Below are 20,784 nucleotides of genomic sequence, written 5' to 3'. Positions count from 1 at the left end.
TACTCAACCTTTTTTTATCTTTTTCTTATTATTTATTAACGTGTTTCATAGCAAATAGAGTATACAATAATGTATACTTTTCTAAATGAAATGCTTCTTATATTAAGTACTATTATGTGAAATGGAAATATTGTACATAAATATTTGATGTACAATGGTTTAGCATCGAATAGTACGTATTCTGCATTTTAAAGTTTAATACTTTCTGCTACCTCAAAATCTTAAGAAATATTCTATTTTCTATTAAAAAGAAATGATAGGAGTGTTTGTTAAATGTTATCTGAAAAATTGATGGTGAAAACGTGTGAAAATGGCATCTTCTGAAATCGATGATCTATTAACCGGACCTCTAGTGACTTGGGTAAGCTTTCCGCTTTCATTGCATTAATTTAAGATCTTTTATTCAACTTTTTTTCTTTGTAGTAGTAATCCAATGAAATGTTAATTAATTATATATGTTTCATGTAATAGTTTGCCAGTTGCTTAGAGGATCCTAATTCGTTAACCAGTTACGATGATTTGGTAGACGGTGTACTATTGCACAGTGTATTTTTACAAATGTAAGTATTTTAATCTACTTAAACACTATTTGCCTTCTTTCCTTCCAAAACTATATTTCCATTGATCGTTACGATTTCATTGCAGAGATCCAGAACCTCTGCACGATCAAGTAGTACCATCAGAGGGAAATTTATTAATACGCATAAAAAACCTAAGAGTTATAGTAGATAATATGAAACAGTTTTACGAAGAAGAGCTAGGTCATCTTATCCTGAGGTTACCAGATACAGTAAACTTAGGCAAGGAGCCAGAACTTTATGTAGCCGAAATGAAATTATTACTATTATTACTCCTCGGTTGTGCTGTACAGTGTCCTAACAAAGAAAAATTTATTACAAACATAAAAACGTTAAATGTAGATACTCAACTTGCAATAGTAGAATGCATTAGACAGGTATATTTCTGATATGTTTGTTACTTTTCATCATTTTATATTATTGTACGTATAAAACCAGTTTAAAAGATTCTATGTAATGTTATTAGGTTACAGACCATCAAGAGATAGTTATTACTCAAGATGCAATGGAAAATGTAAATATGGGTAGTTTATTTGCACAAATTAAAAAGTTGACTCAGGAATTAGATCTGTATCGTCAGGTATGATTCGTTTGATTCGTAATGTTGTTAATTAGATTGTTATACTAACGAGTAACGTTCTTTTTATGATAGAAGTGGAAAGATACTGCTATGAATGAAAGCATCGAAAGGAATGATTCATCAATTAACGTGGAAGTTGAAGAACTAAATAAAGCGCAACAGTCTAATCCAGTTGTTAAATCGGAACGTGAGGATAATCATCACTATGCAGTCGAATTAGCCGATTGGAAATCAAGAGTCAGAAAACAACGACAAGAGTTGTACGTATTGCAATTTTTAACAATACAATGACTTCTAGATTATATAATGTTTTCCATTATTTCTATATTTGATCTTTTATTTTACTGTAATTTATTTATAGAGAAGAAAAGACGGAAGCATTGTTGGAATGTAAAGAAGAACTTGAATACCATAAAATGTTAGTTACCAAATTAAAGCAAGAGGTAAGGAGTTGCATATATTTGTTGTATATAGTATTTAGTCTTAATAACCAAGTAATATTTAACTATATAACTGTCTTAGAATCAGGAATTAATGCATGAAGCACGCACAGCAAAGTCGTACAGAGATGAATTGGACGCGGTAATTGAAAGAGCAGATCGTGCCGATCGATTGGAATTAGAAGTGGGAAGATATAGGGAGAAGCTTACAGATATAGAATTTTATAAAACACGAATAGAAGAATTACGCGAAGATAACAGGTACGCAATATATTCATTATCAAAATATAATTTGGTTACATCATTTAATATAAATTATTACTCGATTACTTTAGAGTTTTAATGGAGACTCGTGAAATGCTTGAGGATCAATTAAATTCTTCAAGAAGAAGAGCGGACAAAGTATTGGAGCTTGAATCTGAAATTATCAAGTACAAACAATTATTGAACGACATGGCATTGGTATGTAAAAGTGAAGATTGTTATTTATCGGTCATTCCTAATTTTATCATTTAATTACACTTTTAAGGAACGTGCGGCTGATAAAGAGAAATATCAAGAATTAGTAGAAGAAAATACTCATCTGCACAAATTAACGAAGGCAGCAGCGAACGAAGCTGCCTTAGCTGGTTCTATAAGCGATTCCGAAGAGCCAGGTAAGAGATAAAATTATTTTTAATCCAGAATAATGATTTATTTATGATCCTATATACGATTATTATATATTTAAATTTTATTTAGCACATGCTGACAATAGATTATCGGAACAATTGACAAACAATGCACAAACGCGGGCGTTGAAGTTAGAGTTAGAAAATCGTCGGTTAGTCACCTTGATAGATTCCTTGAAGGAAAGTTCATTTCATGAAAATTCATCGCGTGTATTGGAATTGGAAAAAGAGAAGAAAAAGCTATCATTAAAGGTCGAATCATTAAATGATAACGTTGAAAGGCTAACGCAACAAAATTCAGACTTGGAACTAGTGTGGAAACAGGCACTCGAAGAAAACAAAAAGTTACAGAATTCGCTGAAAAATCAGAGATCATCGTCTGAGAAACAACAACAAGAATTTCAAGTAGGTCGCGAAAATCCTTCGTGCGTTACCCTAATATTTTTATGTTTAACGTTTTGTTTTATTTATGAATTTTTAGACTCAGCATACAAAAATGATAGAACTGGAAAAAAGTTATGATACGGCGGTGAAAGAAAAACAACGAGTTCAGTCTTTACTGGAAAGCGTGCAAAGACGAGCAGACGATTTAGAGCGTAGTTTAGAGCTTGCTAATCAAAAAGTCGAAGAATTAAAAGTCGTTGAAAATAATATAAAAGAAATTAATTCCAAGTGTCTTGATCTCGAATCCAAACTTGTGGCGGTAGAAAGAGAGAAAGATATAGCTCAACGCGATATACATCGATATCGAGAAACGATAGAAGTATGAATCTTACAAAACTATCTTTCCTAGAGTGATTAATTTTTCTGTGATTTTCCTAAGTTTCTTTCTATAAATATTTTACATTTATTATTCCATATCACATATACTACCATATAACATTCCAGTTCGTGTTTTAAACTATTACATTATGTATCACAATTTTAATTTCTATTCAAAACTATTCCATAACTTTAATTTCTCGTGTAATAAATAACGAAATTGATTTTTAGGAAAAGGATGTTGCGCTAGATAAAGCAACAAATACTATCGAAGTTTTAGAAAGGAAAGTAACACAACTTGAACAGGAACTTCATGATTCTGTTACACAAATTTCAAGGTATGAAATATTTTATACGATACTTGATAATTGTCTATTGTAAGATTTTTTTACAAAGTTATCCATTTCCTAACAGGTTGCAGGAAATCGAAAGATCTTCCAAAGAATTGGATTCACGAGCAGCTATCGATAGGGAAACGTTAGAGATTCTGCAATCGAATTTAGTGGCTGAAAAATTGAATACCCAACAGTTATATACGGTTTTAGAAAAGCTTGGACTTAGTGATAATATGTTATTATCGCTTCCGCTAGATAATATCCTAAAAAAGTAAGGGAATTTAAAAGAAGGTTCAACAGAAAAATGTTAAATGTAAATTATTAGTTAATTAATTATTGTCCAACAATTACAGGATTGCGCAAATTCCGGAAGTCGTTGATTATATTAGAAAATCAAATAATTCTTGTTGCGAGAAATCAGTATCCGAGTCTACAAATTCTGAGAATAGTGAAACTAGTAGTATTCATAGTACATTAGAAGCAACGGTAGAGTCACTCAAGGTAAGTTGAAAACATATAAGCTTCTCCAGTACGTTAGCAACTAAAAACAGAATAGATAAAATAGGTGTTCAACATAGTCGGGTAAAGTACAACGCGCAATATAATTTTCACGTTTTCATTTTCAGAAAGAGCAGGAACATCTGAATATGAAATTGGTTACTGCACAAACAGCATCGGAAAGTCTACTGTCTGAAAATGCGAAGCTTCAAGTGCAGATAACGACATTACAGTCTCAAAGTAATTCTTTGGCAGCTCAACATACAGCTTTACAACTTGTAAATTCGCAACTTGTAGCTGAAAAAGAAGAGGTAGATAAACGAACTGTGCTAATTTTTCTAAGTAAAGTGTACATAATATTGAAATAGAAAGTTGCAAATTTTTTGATACATGTTTGTAAATATTGATTACTATATTCTTTAATTTAGTTGTTGAAGGAACGTAGCGCACAACAACAAGCGCACACGCAACTTGTTCACGATCAAGTTACCTTGCAATCCTTGCACGAACAATTGAACAACGAATATGAAAATCTATTCCATGAACACGATGCTCTCAAGTCAAATTTACGAGATCTTAAAAATGAAATTAGAATGTTACGCGAATCATACGAGGGTCTGAAGGGGAAAAATAAAGTGTTGCAAAGTGAAAAGGAATCGTTGGTTAATGATGCAAAGAGTTTAAACAACTTACGCGGAGAACATTCGAAGCTAAAGGTATTAAATAAATATTAATATGATATAATGTCATAAAATGTCATAAATTGTATTGTGAATTTAATCATTTTTGAATAATTTTAGGACGATTTTAGAAATTTGTACACCGCCACGGAAAAATTGAAGATGGAGTATAGAAATTTGCAAGAAGACTACAGGAAAAACAAAATTGAAACAAACAGATTAAGCCTAAAGTTAACAGAAATGCAAGGCGAACTTAGCAGTAGGGATGAAAGATGTTCTAACTTGGAGCTACAAATTAACAAATTAAATCAACGTTGTGAGGTACGAATAGGAAATTTAGGGCTTAAAGTAATAGGAGATCAATGCTTTATAATTATTTATATTGCATGTATTTATTGTTATCTGTTGGTGATTATTATTTAAATTTTTATTATAGGTGTTATTGCATATGAATTCTGGCTTAGATAATGACAGACGATCACTAATGGATCACATTAGTTTATTGTTTAGTCAATATCACGAACTTTTGACTCACTCTCTCGAAGATAAAGAACATTATCACATGGAAGAAAAAATGTATACGTGAGTATTTGAAAAGTCAAATTTATAATCATATTAACTAATAAATTGTTTGGTATTATTATTTATGATAATATATTACATATATTATAGAGACAAAGTAAATCATCTATACAGGCAAAAAGAGAAGTTGGAAGATAAGATTATGGAACATTACCGAAAATTAGAAAGTTGTACTCCGAAAAAGTAAGTGATACACACGTGTCGAATAGATGCATTATGTTTACATATTATTTTACTTATTACAAAATGTTACTTGCAGGAAAGGATTTGGAGCTAATTTAGTACGAAGAGTGCGAAAAGCTGGTTCTGAATTTCTTAACAAAGTAAATAAATTAATATATAATTATTTAAGTACAAATAAATTTTAGAAATTTATATATATTTTTATGTAAATTAGAATCGACGATCTTGGGCCGAGGATTCTAAACATTCCGAAGGTAAGGCATACGAGTCAGAATCTGGTGGGAATGATTCTGATGCTAGCACAGAAGATCATCGATTAGCGGGTATGTTGTGCAATCATATGTTTCTTTGTTTGTCGATCTCTCACTCTATTCATAGACATAATTGTTGTTTTTATAACTTATCGTGGATAATGTAAGTAAACGAATATAAAATAGCTCTGCAACATTAATTGCAGGATCGACTAGAGGTCTTGGATCAGATCCACTATCACTTGGTCATCCAGGAACTAGGAGAACAGTATATTATACCGACGATTCTCCACCGCCATCAACTAATTTACCGGTACAAGTTTATTAATTTAGTTTTTTATTTTTTCAATTAGAATTCAATTTATTCGAATAAAGTCAGTAAATAGGATTCAGATAAAAAGAATCGTATTGTGCATCGTTCACTTTCTGTTATAATAGAACATGTTTTTTCCTTAATGTATACACCACGTAACTATAATGCAGGAACAGGAAGATGATAGACGTTCAATTTTGTTGGAACAAACTCCAAGGTCAGAGATTCAAGTAGAACCGCGCCCGGTTCTCATATACAACAAAGTATCAGCGGTTATAAACGAATCAAAGAACCTAAATAACAGTGGGATGAAGGATGTGGGCCAAGAGGAGACAATGATGGAAACCCCTGTGGATAAAGATTCGAAAACGGGGAATCAAGTGTGGTACGAATACGGCTGCGTATGATTACGTATTACTTGCATTTATCTGTGTGTCTGCCACGAAATTCATGCTGTTTTATCGTATTATAGTAAGATAATTTGGTTTTTTTTAACCATATAACCTGATGAATGTTTTATTATAAATTCCTATCTAAGGTTGAATGATTCGAAAGACTTCTACGTAATAATAATTTTAATTGAATGTTCCCGAGTTCCTAGAAAGTTTTGTTACGATGGTAATATTACATAGTCAATTCGTCATAAAATTTTGATATTTATTTTCATTTTATATTCGATATTTTTTATACGTCAGTTAGTATTATCTTTTCATCGAAATATGTTTTTGCTTTGTATCGATGCGATAGTTTATAAACTGATTAACGAATCGAAAACAGCAATGCGTTATGTTATGTACCAATCTGTAATTAACATCGCGAGTGTGTTCTCCATTGAGAACGGTGTGACGATTATGTATAATATTAAAAACATGACCTAAATGTTCGATGAGTGTTATGAATGTTTAACTCGTTTCTAATTATCAGTCATAGAAGTAATTGTATTGTCGCTCGCTTTTGTAAAACACATAAAATAATAGAATTACAAGTACGAGAAGCTGTATTCTTTGATAATCGTATCAAGTTTCAGCGTGGGATTTTCTTCATGAAATTATAAAACAATATAACAAATAAAATGATAACAATCTACATTAATAAAAAACAAGAAGAATGCATTTGTAGGAAAGTTTTTAATCATAGCGATGTACATTCTGTAATAATGAATGAAAATCAATTTTTTACATTTGTTGTTCACGCATTTTTTGTAGCGTCAAAAAAATTAATAGATTAGAGTAGGCTACGATGCACCTTGACAAAGTCTCACGGTCGAAGCTCTCACACGTCTCATCACCGGCGAGACGTGCAGCTCACTATTTTTTTGTTATTTTCCTAAGGGTCGGGGAGCAGGAGGTTCCGGCGGAAAAAAACTGACCATCGCTTGCTCGAACCCTTTCCGAATTATTTCTCAGGCTTCAGAAATTTGCATACGCCGGGAATTATATGGTCACATCACAGGTCAGATGTTAACATTTTTTTCAAACTTGTATTGTTAACGGGAAAATAGAGGATTAAATACATTCTGCGTTAGGTTTCAGAAAAAGAGAGAGAGAGAGAGAGAGAGAGAGAGAGAGAGAGAGAGAGAGACAGAATTTGGAAAGGCGATATTTTCTGTTGCAAAAGTCAAGTTAAATATCAAGTTAAATAAAAAAAATTCAATGTTTCTAACAAAAAGTCGTTATATAATGTTTTCGCGGGATAAATTTCAACGAACGTCAGAGTCCTGTCTTTTCTAACTTACCCTCCGAGGAGCTTGTCGACGGCGGAGATGAAGTAAAAAATTTCGCTCGTAGCAGCGGTTGGTTCTATTTTTTTCATTTTCAAGAATACAAATTTTTTTCTGTACTTCTCACTGTTACAGAAAAGGTAGGCCAATGGAATGGGAATTGCATATTTTAAATAGGAGGTTAGGGTGGAGGGACAATGATACATAGTAGTGGGTGGACGAGTGCAAAGATCCGGCTGGCGAAAACAAGGGTAGCGAACCAGGAAAAGAACTGCGATGCCGTTTGACGATAAAAATATTAGAAACTCAAGCACCGCGATCGTAAAGAACAGTAATTGTAAGTAAAGAAATTGTACATGCAATTGATCTTACGAAAGTTTTATCGTTTCTTTGTATCGGATTTCATTTGGTAAGTATGATTTTGTACGTGTACGTACTTGTTTCTGTAATTTGGTTTTAATACCTTTCATTCATTGCCCTAGGAAATACATCAACGAAGAATCCGTCGAATTAATTAGCGATAAGCAGTGGAACAACGAGGACAGAGGGAGGATACGAATTTTATGGACAATTCAAAAGATAGCAAGCGGTAACCAGTAAAAATGTTGATTATTTGCAGGTCAATGGTAGGGTAAAGAGGTCATACGTTCCTTCTAGGGGGTACGTGGACGAGGGGCGGAAAGATAGCTTTTTAGAACGCGTCTTCTTTCTGTCTTCCTTACCACCATTCGTTTACCGAGATGGTGAAGTTGGTCTGGTGGAAATGGCGGGCAGGGGGATACTTTTTGCTTCGACATCGTGGTCTAAGGAGGGGTATATATGTTCTACATATATACAGCTGGTATGTAGCCACCTACGTAAAGAAAATGATAAAACTGGCGGATGGGGTTGATAGAGGATGTTACGAAGTTCCATCGTGGGATGACTTTTAACATCGTCGCGGAGAGGTACTGTTCATTCATCGTTTTGGAAACGATATCCACTACATAGATAATTAAATATCTGCTACTTGAAATCCATTAATCACGCTTGCATTGTACATACTGAAATGAAAAATATATTCGACAGGTTGAAGTTCGTACATCAGAACAGCCCATGAAATCGTAATGGAACATAAATGGAAGGTTGATAAAGGTAACAAGCGTACTTGTCACTCGGATTGATATACGAATTTCGGAAGACAAGAGTACGAGATTTACGTACTTGTGGTCAACGTGGTAATGCCCATCGTTACTCGGCATTGAAGGTAGTGGGGATTACCATTCGAACAGTGGGGATAACCGCACGTGAACGTGGTGATAGTGGGGGTAGTATTGCACGTTGTGTGGCCGAATGGTGGGGTCACGGCACAGGCACGTAGTTGAATCACTCGATGGCCGGCAATGTGTACCGCGTCATCGTTCCAAGTGTCTCGCTGTCGCTTTTCAAAGTGTTAGCGCGATCTTTTGTTTAACTTGTCTTGCTCGTTCAACAATATACTTACAGTTTCGAATACGCACGCGCACAGGCACAAACAAATTGTACGTACGCGTGTTTACGCATTTGTTATCGCGAAGGAAAACAATTCTTTTCCGGGTATTCTTGTAGGAGAACGGAACGATTCGGTAGGAATTGTTTCGAAGAAAGTTGTAACAGTAATAACCATATCGGAGATCAATTAGCACGCGTTTCAAGTGTCATTGATTTCTTCGGCACATGTTTACGAGAACAAGTAATCGTCCTTCGTTGTTGCTCGTTTACTCGTTCTCCTTTTTTACTCGGACTTCCGTTAGCTGTAATACCTTTCTTATTTAATCGTTGATATTTCTCACACTTTCACCGGTACGTTGTCGGTCGCGCGTATCCGCAATTGATGATGTCAAAGTACAGCTGCTCAACTTGTTCGAACGATTCGTACCAATTGTAAGAGAGCCGTGTGTCCTTCCCGATAATCGTAATCGGTGGCGGAGATGTAGGGGATCGGTCGAACGTGCGTGGCAACATAAACGCATAGACCTTTCGATGCGTCGTCGGACCGCGAGAAACATTATTGCTCGAGTGGAGTGAGTGGTTACTGTGGGAGGTAACGCCTCGGCGCGAGCCTCCCCCGATAGGAAAGAACGAGAAGTGGTGTTGGCCATCGAAGATGGAGGGTCGCGCGCTTGGCGGGTCGACGACGGAGGAGACAACGGCGGCGGTAACCACAAGCTGCGGTATCGGAACACCCTCTCCAGTGGCAGCGGCGCCGATCAACGCGGTTCCCGGAGTCGCTGGTGCCGGCGCTCTCACGTCGGCTACTTGTACCATACAGAATCCTGTGGTCGTGGTGGCAAGCCCGACAACTAAACACCAACAGCCCGCCGCGGTACTCTCCGCTATCCCTACTGTCCCAACCGTTTCCGCGGTCAGCGCCGTTACCGCCGCTGTCCCGAAAATACTCAGCAGAAATGTCAATGGCACACGTAAGTTTGTTACACGTACGCTTATTTAAGTATATCGACGGTCTTTTGCAAATTGGGGGACTAGGGTTTCGGTGGAGCACAGAATTGCTCAATTAATTACTCTACTTTCCGTACTCCGCAGAGCGTAGTTTTATTACCTTTACTCCTCCAGATATTGTTTCGATAAGATCGAAAGCGGCAGCGCGATTAGATGCAAATTGAAAGCATTCGCGGTAAAGCGTCGCACGTTTATTGGCGGGAAACAAGCGTTTAGTTTTTCGAATGAGGTATCGAACGCACTGCCGCTTTCTTTAGATTTCAAAAATGATGGATGATGGGTATACCTTCGTTCCAACAAATTCCAACAAATTTACTTGTACAAAATTATTTGAAACATTCACTTAAAACGAGCGAGTTTCCGAAAAGAAAAAAAAATAGCTCCTAGCATTAGTTCATAATATCTATTCTTACCAACTTAACTCGACATATCTTATTTCCTTTTTTAAAAGTTCTACTGTTCTTCGAGATCTTAAAGAGAGAGAGAGAGAGAGAAAGAGAGGGATATGTACGGAACATATAGATACATAGGTATGCTACACGCAGAGTGGATGTGCTTTGTCTACTTGCGATAGGAAGAGGCATGAGTCAGGGAACGGAGTAAAAAGCGTCGCGCCGAGCAAAAAGGCGCTTTTTCTTCCGCCATCGGTGAGCAACTATTGCGAGAACGGTTTTTGTTAGTTTCTTTACGAGATGAAACAGCCAATGGAGGTGACCGTATAGAAGCGTGCGAGCGTAGAATTGACCACTGCAGGCTAACGGTAAAAAAAGCGCTGGTTTCGCGGTTTTGCCCGACATTTCGTCGAAAGTTGAAATTGCGAGAGAGAGGATATTTCTCAAAGACGCCGGTTGGTCCACTGCAAATGGTTAGTCCTCCTTTTTCCGCTCTCTTTCCCTTCTTCTCTGTCTTCCTTCACTTTCCGTTCTTCTCTTTCTTTCTCGCGATTTTTGTTTCCCCTCTTCTCCTTCTCATTTCGTACTACGTTGAAAACATCAGGAAGAAATCGAAGGAAAAGAGAGTATTATCCTCGACAGAGCGAAAAGCAAAGATTGTCTTTCCGTTTCCCGGTATCATCGTCAGGCGTCCGTCCCGTTTCAATTTCGCGTGGCCATGTTTGCTTAGAATTAGTATGCCAGCGAGGGCCTATTCGAAACGGCGGTATAATTCGTAGCGCCATAAATTTGAGGCCGAACGCGCGTAAAAACGGCCACTTGCTCGCTGCTCCGTTGCTATGCAACTTGACAAAAAATGTTGGACTTTTTGCGGCAAGTTTGCCGGATTCCCGCGCTTACTTAGAACTTATCGAGCCAAGAATTTTTTTCCCCGCTGAACGTGTCTACGGCAGCAGTCTCTCTTACATTCTCAGCCCAACCAGTTTTATTATTTCACGATCGACTTCTATCTTCCGCGCGGTAGAATCAAACGAACACACTTTTTAAACGCGACCTGTACTTTTACCACGAACGGTTATCGTGAAAAATGGCCATCGACTAGATCGGCCCGGGAATGGTAAAAGTCTGCAACGGAGCGGAATCATAGCTCGTTTACATATTCGAGTAATCGACGGTAACGGTTAAACGGTTTACAAATTTTTCCCGTGCGTACGTGTTCGAGGAACGATCAGAGGAGAAAAGAGGTTCGCGCCCCCTTTATCTCGATATGAATTCACGGATCGTTTCGATTCTCCTTACAGTTTGTCACTCAAATTAGCCTGGTATTCGAGTGCATCCACCCACGGATCGCACGATTCCTTGATCGTATTCAGATTACATTCAGGCATCCTTTCAACGTCGGAATAGAGGTATGCGCATAAAACTTGTTCAGGAGGCGTACAGAGCACACAAGCGGAATCAAAGAGCTCGTTAGGAGAAGCAGCTGCGTGTACGTCGCTAATATTTGCGCTGGTCGGTCATTCGAAGTCCTAGAAATGAATTTCTATTACATCCAACATTTCCTTACCTTTCTCATTTGTTTTTTTTTTTTTCTTTAACGATAGGTAGGAATCAGTGGTATCGAAGCGCTATCCATCATGTTAGAGGAGAGCTCGTTCGTCGAAGCGCCGATGCCGGTCGATCGCTGGTTCTTTCGTGGAATCGGAGATATTCCCACAGAAGGGGGTCTGTCTCTCCTAGTTTACTTTTTTTTTTACCGTCGGCTGCGAATAAATTAACAGGCAAGAAGTTCGTCAGCTCCGCGTTGCCAAAAGGGAGGAACGTTTACGGTGCACCTTTCCCCAGTGGCCGGCACCTTTTTACCCCTCGTCTTCTTGTTCTAAACGAGATAATCCCGAAAATCGATGCACGGTTGCACCCTCGCCTCTCTCTACCTGTCGATCCCCGTGACACTCCCGTGGCGAGAATCAAACTGGTACAGCGTTTCTTCACCATCCGACCGGACCGCGTCCCTCCGCTTAATAGCTTGGAGCATATGCATACGCGTCACCCTTTCCATCAGCCTGGAGGCAGAGAAAAAAACTCGGAAGAAGCCTGACCCAGAAGAAGAACCAAGCGGCGAACCAGGGCCAGCGAGGAGTCGAGGGTAGGGAGGGTAGCTGGGGAACAAATAGCTCGAAAAGAATTCTTTGTCTCTTCTCTCCTCTTACGCGCGCGCTCCCTCTTCCTTTCGCCACGGGCTCCCGACGTTCTATCTGATCTCTTCCTTTCTCAGGCTGTTTTTGTCCACGGCCTTCTTCCCCCTTCGCTCCCCGCCGTTGGTTCCCCGGTACCACGATAGAGAGACGTTTTTCTCCCGGGTTTTTATCAGCCCTGAACCTCGCGAGCCGAGGGTGAAGAAGATCGCTGGATGGCGGGAAGCGTACGTACGCGCGCGTACATACCATTTCGTTTGTTTGCTCGCCAGGAATGTTGTTGAATGTTATCGAAGTCGGATGAACACGGGGAAACTCGCTGCCGGATATAACGTTTTTTTTTCCCCCCTCGCCTGTTTGCCAGACGCAATAAAATTGTTATTATCGTATCGCTTTTTGTCATCGGTCTTGTTTTTTCGCGGAAGTACGTACATAGTCAACTAAGTACATTGACGTTAGAAAGTTACTTAGCTCGTAAAAGTTTATCAAACGTCGCGCAAGTTTTACGCGACTCTAGTTATTACTAGTGACTCGGGGTTGGTTATTCCGAAATGCTACCAAGGTGACGATCTCCCTTTGCTTTTTGGAATAGTTTAATTAGGACCAGCGTTATTAATCTATGTCGAGGCTTTTTAGAATCGCTATCTTGCCTTTAATCGTAACGTACGTTTAATCTCCGAATATCGATGTCCACTATGTTTCATAGAACGAGGAAACGAGACGAGTATTAAGTAAACGAGTAAAGTAGGAGTTGTCTGCGTTAACTCGGTTGTAGTAGTCTATGGGCTGCGACGGGTGTGACTACAAAGTGACGTGCGTTCCTATGTAAAAAAAAAAAATTAGCCCTCGACGCTTTGCTTTATAACCCTTTGCTTTGCTTGCATCTTCCTTGGGTCCGAGAAAAAACTTGGTGAAAAAAGCGGTTTATTCACTGGATGCCCGTGGGAAACGTTTACATTCGAATTTCTTGCATATTAACAAACGAAACAAATCTCGTTGTTTAATTATCTAAAAAACATTCTCTGTCTCGATGACTCGTCGCAATAAACATCGACGAATTATCGATTCCGAACTATCGCGACGAACGTCGCATTCGTCCGCGCACCATAAGGTATCCTGTATCGTTAATCACTTATTTTCAAAGGAATCCAGGTTTATCCTGTTTATATTCGATCGAAGCCTGTCGTACGACTTTTTATTCAATCTGTTTTCGTTCCGTGGTCGGAGATCTTTTTGGTCGACCTCCGAACTCTTTCATTTTGTTCACCGCCAGTTTCTGCGTTTTGTCTCCCACTCGGGACTCCTCGAATCGAACTCGGATTAAGTATCTTCTTTCCCGCTCCATACATATGCATTCCATCAGGCTGAGGGAACTTGCCTACAATTTTGTTTCGTAATTTCGATCATTCGAAATCGCCTAATCGAGGGGTAGTTTACGCGAGATAGATGAGAGTCCGATAAGTATCGCAAGTATCAAGTACAACGGAGGGACGGGAGGGACGGAACCCGTTACCGGTTACGGACGCGACGATTTCATCCCGATCCGTGCCGCCACCAAATAAAGATTACGTGTCGCGGTGTTTTGCAATTTTAACGGACTGCCAGTTTTTTCTCAATGGCGCGGTATGCGGGGCAGAGCTATGCGGTCGACCATACTTTTAAACCCGGTGATAGGAGGGAGAGAAGTTTCGAACGGCAAGGGATGGAAAACCTATAGAGGTTGACAGTTGTTCAGAGGACGGAATTCAAGCTCCGCCCTGTGTACCCGAGAACCGTAGTCAGCCAATGCGAACGAAGAGGCATTTTGGCAGTCCTCGGAAACCCCCTGGAAAATGCGTTTCCTTACCTAAGTAGGGATCTACCGTGGGGGGGACGCTCGGTTTCATTTTAAAATGAAATGGATCCTGGACGAACACGATTTTTAATCGGTTCTATCGACGATTTATAATTCATTTCGCTCCTCTAATTAATGTCTTGATGAAAAAGCAACGGCGATAAAATACGAAATGTGTCCGTGGTATCGTTTGGTTTCTCCGTTAAGAGGTACCATACCATGGCACCGCGATCTTCCGTTCGTTGATCGTCGACCAACGAATTTAGTTTTTTCGCTGGCTCTCCCCTTCGGGGAGTTCACCGTCGGCGAGAATGGGCGAGGGTAGGCAAAAAGTGGGGATAAGTAAAACGGTATCCTAGAGAAGCTTGTGACCGGTGGTGGTGCTCGTACACCTATATCGAGGGGTGCGGCCGAGGAGAGGGTAACCGAAGGGAACGAAACGAGGAGATATAGGCGACTGGGCGAACAGGAAGAAGAAAGGAAGGGGTGGTGCGCTACCGAGAGTAGCGTGGAAGATAAAAAGGGGGCTCGAGCGTCGGTAGTGGGACGGAGATAACCCAGGGGTGTTACCAACGGGAACTATGGCGAAGAGGAAAAAGAAGGAGAAGAAGGAACAGAAGAAAAAGAAGAAGAAGAAGAAGAAGAAGGCTGAACGGAGAGACGACGATAGGGAAAGCTTTGCCACGAAATAGATAAAGAAAGGGGAAGAAAAGGACAGATAGGAAAGGGTAAGAGGATCGAAACGGCGACTCAGTCCATCTGTCCGGTGTTTTGTCCGAACGGCGGCAGAGGTACTAGACAAAAACTCACCTAACCCTTCCTTGATTACAATGCCGGTAAAAAGCGAAATACTAACCGCTGCTGCTGCTGCTGCTGCCGCCGCCGCCGCCACCACCACCACCACACCAGCACCACCGCCGCCGCCACTATCACCACCACCGCTGCTAGAGTGCTACCACCGCGTAGTGTCGTTGCCGCGGTAGAACGGTCGCTTCTAAGAAACTAGACTCGTTTTTGCGTGCCATCGGAAGAGCGTCCGCACCCGTGAGCTATCGGACAAAGAAGCCGTACTACTCGTTCACTCCCGCCCCTGGCCTCTCTCAACCTCTTTACCACGTCCAACCGAACGTCTTTTACTACCACTAGTCTCCTCTACCCGGGTTCTTCTTCTTCATCTTCTTCTTGCTCCTCTTCCTCTTTTCCGTCCTCCATCCTCGGTCCATCGAGCGACTATCTTCCACGTCCTGCCATCCCTATCAGCTCGTGTCGCATCGTTCGGGAACGATACGAAAGGAGCAGAGGGTACGGATAACCGGGGTGGGCATAGGGAAGAAAAGTCTGGGGCGAGGAGGAGGTGGAGGATGGAGCCGCGCACGCACCGTTCCCAGGGAGGCCGAAGAGGCCACGACGCGACGGTAGGATCAGGTTTTTCTTGGCACGTCTCCGCCGCGCGGTATTGGATACTATATGCTCCGACGACACTGCCTCCGACTCGCGTACGTGTTCCTCACCGGCAAAAACTATTATACCGTGCCAAAAAAGTTGTTATGTAAATGTACTGCCTGTCCTAGACTGTCGGTCAGAGATATAGTGCTGCTCTGTTCGATCGGATCCAAGAGGTTCCATCGATAGTGTCTTTCCCATTATATACATCGATGCAACGAAGTACGCGGAGTAATATAGGGTAGAATGTAAAATAAATTGGACGCGATTAACGAGATTCGAAGGATAATAATAATCGGGTATTTCGACAACAGGAAACAACTGTAAGAAGCTTTTTATTTACTAAAAACGTATCGCGCTGGTGTTGGTGAGACGAAAGTAATTCGGCGATGCGTAAGAAGAGTGTCGCGGTCGTACCGCGTAGTGCCATTCCTTCGGAGCAGAGATCGGCGTCTCATTAGAAAGATCCACGTATCCGTTCGGGTTCAACGGGTGGCTGCGCAGGGGCCAACCTCAGAAAAATCTCGCGGAACGAGTCACCCCGCTGCTGTCAGGGACTTACTCGTATCTCGGTCGGTGTATATAAGCGTGAGACCGGGCCTCAGGTTCGTAATAAGACCCGACGGCCAGGTTTTTCAGAGGCCGGCTCTACCGTATTGCTCCGTATCTCCGTCTGCATTTCTTCTCTCTATCTCTTCCCTCTTCGTTTCCTGTCGCTCTCCTTTTTTCTATCCCCCTCCTCCGTCCACTCTCGTCCACTCTCATCCCTTAAATATCTCTCTTTTTCCACCCACCACCACCACCTCCACCTCCTTCTCCTCCTCCTCGTTCGCCTTCTCATTTTGCTGGTGGTGGGTACTCTCGCTCCGTTCATCTTCCGTTTTATCTCGCGTCTTCCCTTTGTTTTAATCTCTGCCTTTTCCTCCCCTCCTTTGCCCCCGAGCTGACGGTTCTCTCCCTCCTTTTCCCCGGTTCCCTCCACACTTAACCCACCCTCCTCGGCATCTTTTTCTTTCTCCGACGGCCGCGGCGTCCGATACCATGCCAGCGGTACCGGTATTAATTTATACGCTGTACGTGTGTGCACGCCACTTTTTCTCGCAGTTCCTCGAAATTTGCAAGAAACTAGTCGGACACCCTGGCGGCTCGGCCGTCTGCCGCTTACTGTTCGAGCCGAGCTCCACGCAGCGAGGATCGCGAGGGGGCCCCGCGGCCTGAACGATCGATCAACCGATTCGATTCATATCCCCCTCCCGCAGCTTGATACACGTATCGGTCTACCACTTTGGAAATTATTTACCGAATCGTAACGAACCTTCTCCTTCTGCTACCTGCCACGTTCCATTCCGCTCTAACTTCCCAGACGATTTTTACGTTACACTACTGACAATCGTGTTCTAACGATGAATGTTTTCATGGAATTGTTCAGTCGTGCAGACGTCGGTACCGCAGAACGAGGCAGAGCTGCAACTGTACAGGGTGATGCAACGCGCGTCTCTGCTGGGCTACTACGACACGCTTCTGGAAATGGGTAAACGAAATCATGAGATTCGAATAAGTTACTCATGTACTAGCGCATTCGCGGTATCATTCCTCGCGCTCGTTACTTCTAGGTGGTGACGACGTGCAGCAATTATGCGACGCCGGGGAGGAGGAATTTTTAGAGATAATGGCGCTGGTCGGTATGGCGAGCAAACCTCTTCACGTCAGGAGACTTCAGAAAGCTCTACAGGAATGGCTGACGAATCCTTGTAAAGTATCCACGGTATCATCGCGATAATCTTTCTGCTTTGAAAGATAAAAAGATCAAGCGTTTCGTTGCAGCGCTATTCCAGACACCGGTGGTGCCCGCAACAGCCACGTGCAAAACACCAGGGGCCATGGGATTCCCTTGCGCGAGCCCTAGGCCGCAAGTACAGAATCTTCAAGGATTTACAACGACCGCGCAGACACCGACCCCTACACCTTACGTCTCGTCGCACGTGTCCCTGACACCGTTACCGTGTAGAAGTACCAGTCCCATCGTATCCGTAACCAGCGTGACGGCACCGGTTGCTTCGACGACGTTTCGACAGAGCCCGAGTCCCAACACGCCTTTGCCTTATACCGCTTCTCATAGTCCTGGTGTGCTGCAGGTGCGTTCGAACTTGTTCCTCCTAAAAATCGTAAAGATAGCTCGTTTCGTATGGAATATCGAGAGAGATATTATTGGTGTTAGGTAGGGACGTGCGAGTCGTCCTGCGGCAGCGGGACAACGCCAAGTCCCAGCGGTGGTGGTGGAGCACCTGCCAGTCCCACGCAACCGACTCCAACGCTGTTGCAATCGCAGATACAAAGACTGGCGGAAGCCGCGGAAAGACTAGCCGCCACCATTCGACCCGTCGATCCGAAACCTCATAACGTTAAGAAGAAGATCTGCAAAAATTTGGAGGTAAACGCTGTTTCTTTTTTATATTTCAGTCGGACACTTAAATCGATACGAACGATCGTCATTGTAGATGGTAATGGCTATGCCTGATAGCGATCCACGTAGAATGGAAGAGATTCGCAAATACGCAGCGATTTACGGAAGGTTTGACTGTAAGAGGAAACCGGAGAAACCGTTGACATTGCACGAAGTGTCAGTAAATGAAGCTGCTGCGCAAATTTGCAGGTTCGTACCTGCCCTTCTTACTAGAAGAGATGAACTTTTTCCTTTGGCCCGCCGTGTTGTGAGAGATTCTGGCTATCATTATTCAAAAAGTCATTAGTAAGTATCTTTAGTTTTTATCAAATATTGTTAACTCTATCACATATTTAGGATGCTGAAACGTGGAAGCGTAGGTAAGAGAGTCCAAGAGATAAGTAAAAATCCCAATGGAAACGAATATGTACAGTTCCCTTTTCTCTACTCTGTACATATATGTATTTCATTCCTTTTCTAAAATATATATATATATATAATCTTCAATTGTAAATAATTCGATTAATCTAGCGATTCCACTAGTAGATTCTATTAATCTACGTATATATAAATATACGTTTAAAATGCTCTAGCTTGTCCGTGTCGAGGCCACGCGAGAATGGCGAAGAGAACGAAGCCGAGCGTCCGAAACGGCAAAAGCTTGAGCTCGAGGGTGAGAATGAAGATGCGACGCAGGTTAGCTCACCTCGACCATAAGAATAAGCCATGCGATACAAGTGATTCCAGTTCGGAATCCTCACGAAATTTGGGATAAACTCTTTTAAGGATTTTTATTGAAATTATACGTGTCACAAAGGTTTAAGCGTCTTTCGAGACAAGTTAGGATTAGGAATAATTTATAGACAGCAATCCTATGGATCGATCGAGCAATAATTGATAACGAGAGAGAAATATATAGTTGTGTAGTCGTGTAGAAGAAACGTATTTAAAAATCCTTGATGGAATATCTCATGGATTCGATTCCGTCTGGGATCGTTGGCATACTAACGAGCTGCTGCACTCCGCATGAGCGCTAACACCACCACTCTAACTATGCATCCAACGCGTAAACTACCACCGCATTGAAACACGCGCGAAGTTCAACCAGAAAAGGTCAAGTATAGCTTTCGCATAATATGCATGGCTTTCGCACCTCTATCCTTCTATACTTCAATTATTTCTTTCCACACTTGTTTGGACTACTACGCTTCGTTCCTGGTGTCCTTGCGAGTTGTGTACGCTTCTTCCGCTACTAAAACAATAATCAGCTAGTTTCTATCACGACATTTTCATGTTCCAAACTGTATTATTCTGTCGCTTCTACTGTCTGTAGCAGTTCACTGTTCTAGGAGGAGTTGGATCTTCGTTGCCCTGAAATGGATATAAATAATTCGACAATCAGAAGACACAGATCTTCAAGGTGAGTTCAAGTAACAAAAAAAAAAAAAAAAGAGAAAAGAACTTATCAGTATTCTTACATAGATTCTACGCAGTAATTGCAAGCGACAAGCTTCTTAATTTCACAATTTATCATTCACAAGATAATAAATCATTTCACAAGTATATATTGATGTTCAGACATTTACGTTGTTTTAGTCCAGTTTGGAGGAAGAAGAATAACAATGGTATGTTCAGTGCGAATATCGAAGAGATTAGCGACTCCGACAGTCAACTATCGTTCTCGAACGAAGAGTCGTCATCCGTACACGTAAGTGAGCGAATTTTCCATATTTCTATATCGTTTTACGTGCAACGAATGTATAGAATGCATTTAACCGAAGAGGAAACAAGCGATGGACATTCTTGAGCTATACTTTTCAATTAATTGACGTTAACGAAGGACTCCTTACAGGATACTAACGAAGTTGAAGCAGATAATACAGACAAAGAGAGTGACTTCAATCTGAAGGTATGTTTTCGTTGAATCGACTTGATTAATTGTTAATTTTGTTTGCAATTTTATTGAAATCGTTAGGTAATAGCCTCCCGTGGGGACAATATAATTGCGGTGGCGAATCCTGCGTTAATGGAATGTAATCATCCTATAAAGGAAGAACCAACGGACGAGAAACCAACGCTGTGATATTATTAGGAAATTGTATTAACATACTCGCATCATTCCCAGAAATACCCAGTCGAGCAACTTTCTTCGAGCAGACCTTCTAAACGAGATTTATCAAGTTTGAACATCAAGCTGTTACCAAAATGTTCATATATCGATAGAATCAGTTTAATTTCTTAATTTTACTCTCGGATTACACACAGAGAGCAATATGGAACCAGACAGTCCTCATTTATTTCAATTACCTTGCTCACTGGGCATATTCTTAACGTTACAACTTGTATTAACATTATTAATATCATTATTGCGTGCATTTGACCATTGTCACCTGGTTTTGAGTTTAA

The 20,784-nt window shown here is 40.9% G+C and overlaps 2 protein-coding genes across 8 annotated transcripts; both read left to right on the top strand.

Annotated features, from left to right (window-relative positions):
• The first annotated feature begins 204 nt into the window (after nt 1-204).
• Nucleotides 205-6,592, top strand: Girdin (protein girdin). 2 transcript variants are annotated; one of them, XM_076893762.1, is made up of 23 exons: nt 206-361; nt 472-560; nt 646-955; nt 1,045-1,158; nt 1,231-1,418; nt 1,520-1,601; nt 1,681-1,859; nt 1,934-2,060; nt 2,128-2,254; nt 2,340-2,674; nt 2,751-3,032; nt 3,263-3,369; nt 3,446-3,637; nt 3,720-3,867; nt 3,993-4,175; nt 4,293-4,580; nt 4,665-4,865; nt 4,981-5,126; nt 5,217-5,309; nt 5,386-5,449; nt 5,524-5,632; nt 5,767-5,873; nt 6,044-6,592. In XM_076893762.1, the coding sequence occupies exons 1-23, from the start codon at nt 311-313 to the stop codon at nt 6,278-6,280; spliced, it is 3,759 nt and encodes a 1,252-aa protein (XP_076749877.1). In that variant the 5' UTR covers nt 206-310; the 3' UTR covers nt 6,281-6,592. The 2 variants fall into 2 exon arrangements, 1 of the variants encoding a protein (XP_076749877.1); XR_013101764.1 differs by lacking the exons at nt 5,767-5,873; nt 6,044-6,592 and having other exon boundaries at nt 205-361; nt 5,217-5,324; nt 5,400-5,449; nt 5,524-5,594.
• Nucleotides 6,593-9,536: 2,944 nt separating this feature from the next.
• Nab (NGFI-A-binding protein homolog) lies at nt 9,537-20,539 on the top strand. Of its 6 annotated transcripts, none has more exons than XM_076893653.1 (11): nt 9,537-10,034; nt 17,365-17,466; nt 17,549-17,686; nt 17,760-18,070; nt 18,154-18,366; nt 18,434-18,588; nt 18,972-19,074; nt 19,731-19,798; nt 19,975-20,086; nt 20,231-20,287; nt 20,354-20,539. In XM_076893653.1, exons 1-11 carry the CDS (start codon nt 9,719-9,721, stop codon nt 20,459-20,461), a joined length of 1,683 nt encoding a protein of 560 aa, XP_076749768.1. In that variant the 5' UTR covers nt 9,537-9,718; the 3' UTR covers nt 20,462-20,539. The 6 variants fall into 6 exon arrangements, 4 of the variants coding, with proteins under 4 accessions (XP_076749768.1, XP_076749767.1, XP_076749766.1 ...); XM_076893652.1 differs by having other exon boundaries at nt 19,728-19,798; XM_076893651.1 differs by having other exon boundaries at nt 18,434-18,684.
• The last annotated feature ends 245 nt before the right edge of the window (nt 20,540-20,784 follow it).

This window comes from Xylocopa sonorina, chromosome 4, assembly GCF_050948175.1.
Source record: "Xylocopa sonorina isolate GNS202 chromosome 4, iyXylSono1_principal, whole genome shotgun sequence".
Classification (NCBI taxonomy): domain Eukaryota; kingdom Metazoa; phylum Arthropoda; class Insecta; order Hymenoptera; family Apidae; genus Xylocopa; species Xylocopa sonorina.
The sequence above is the reverse complement of the archived record's forward strand: the minus strand, read 5'-3'. Positions and strand labels throughout refer to the sequence as shown.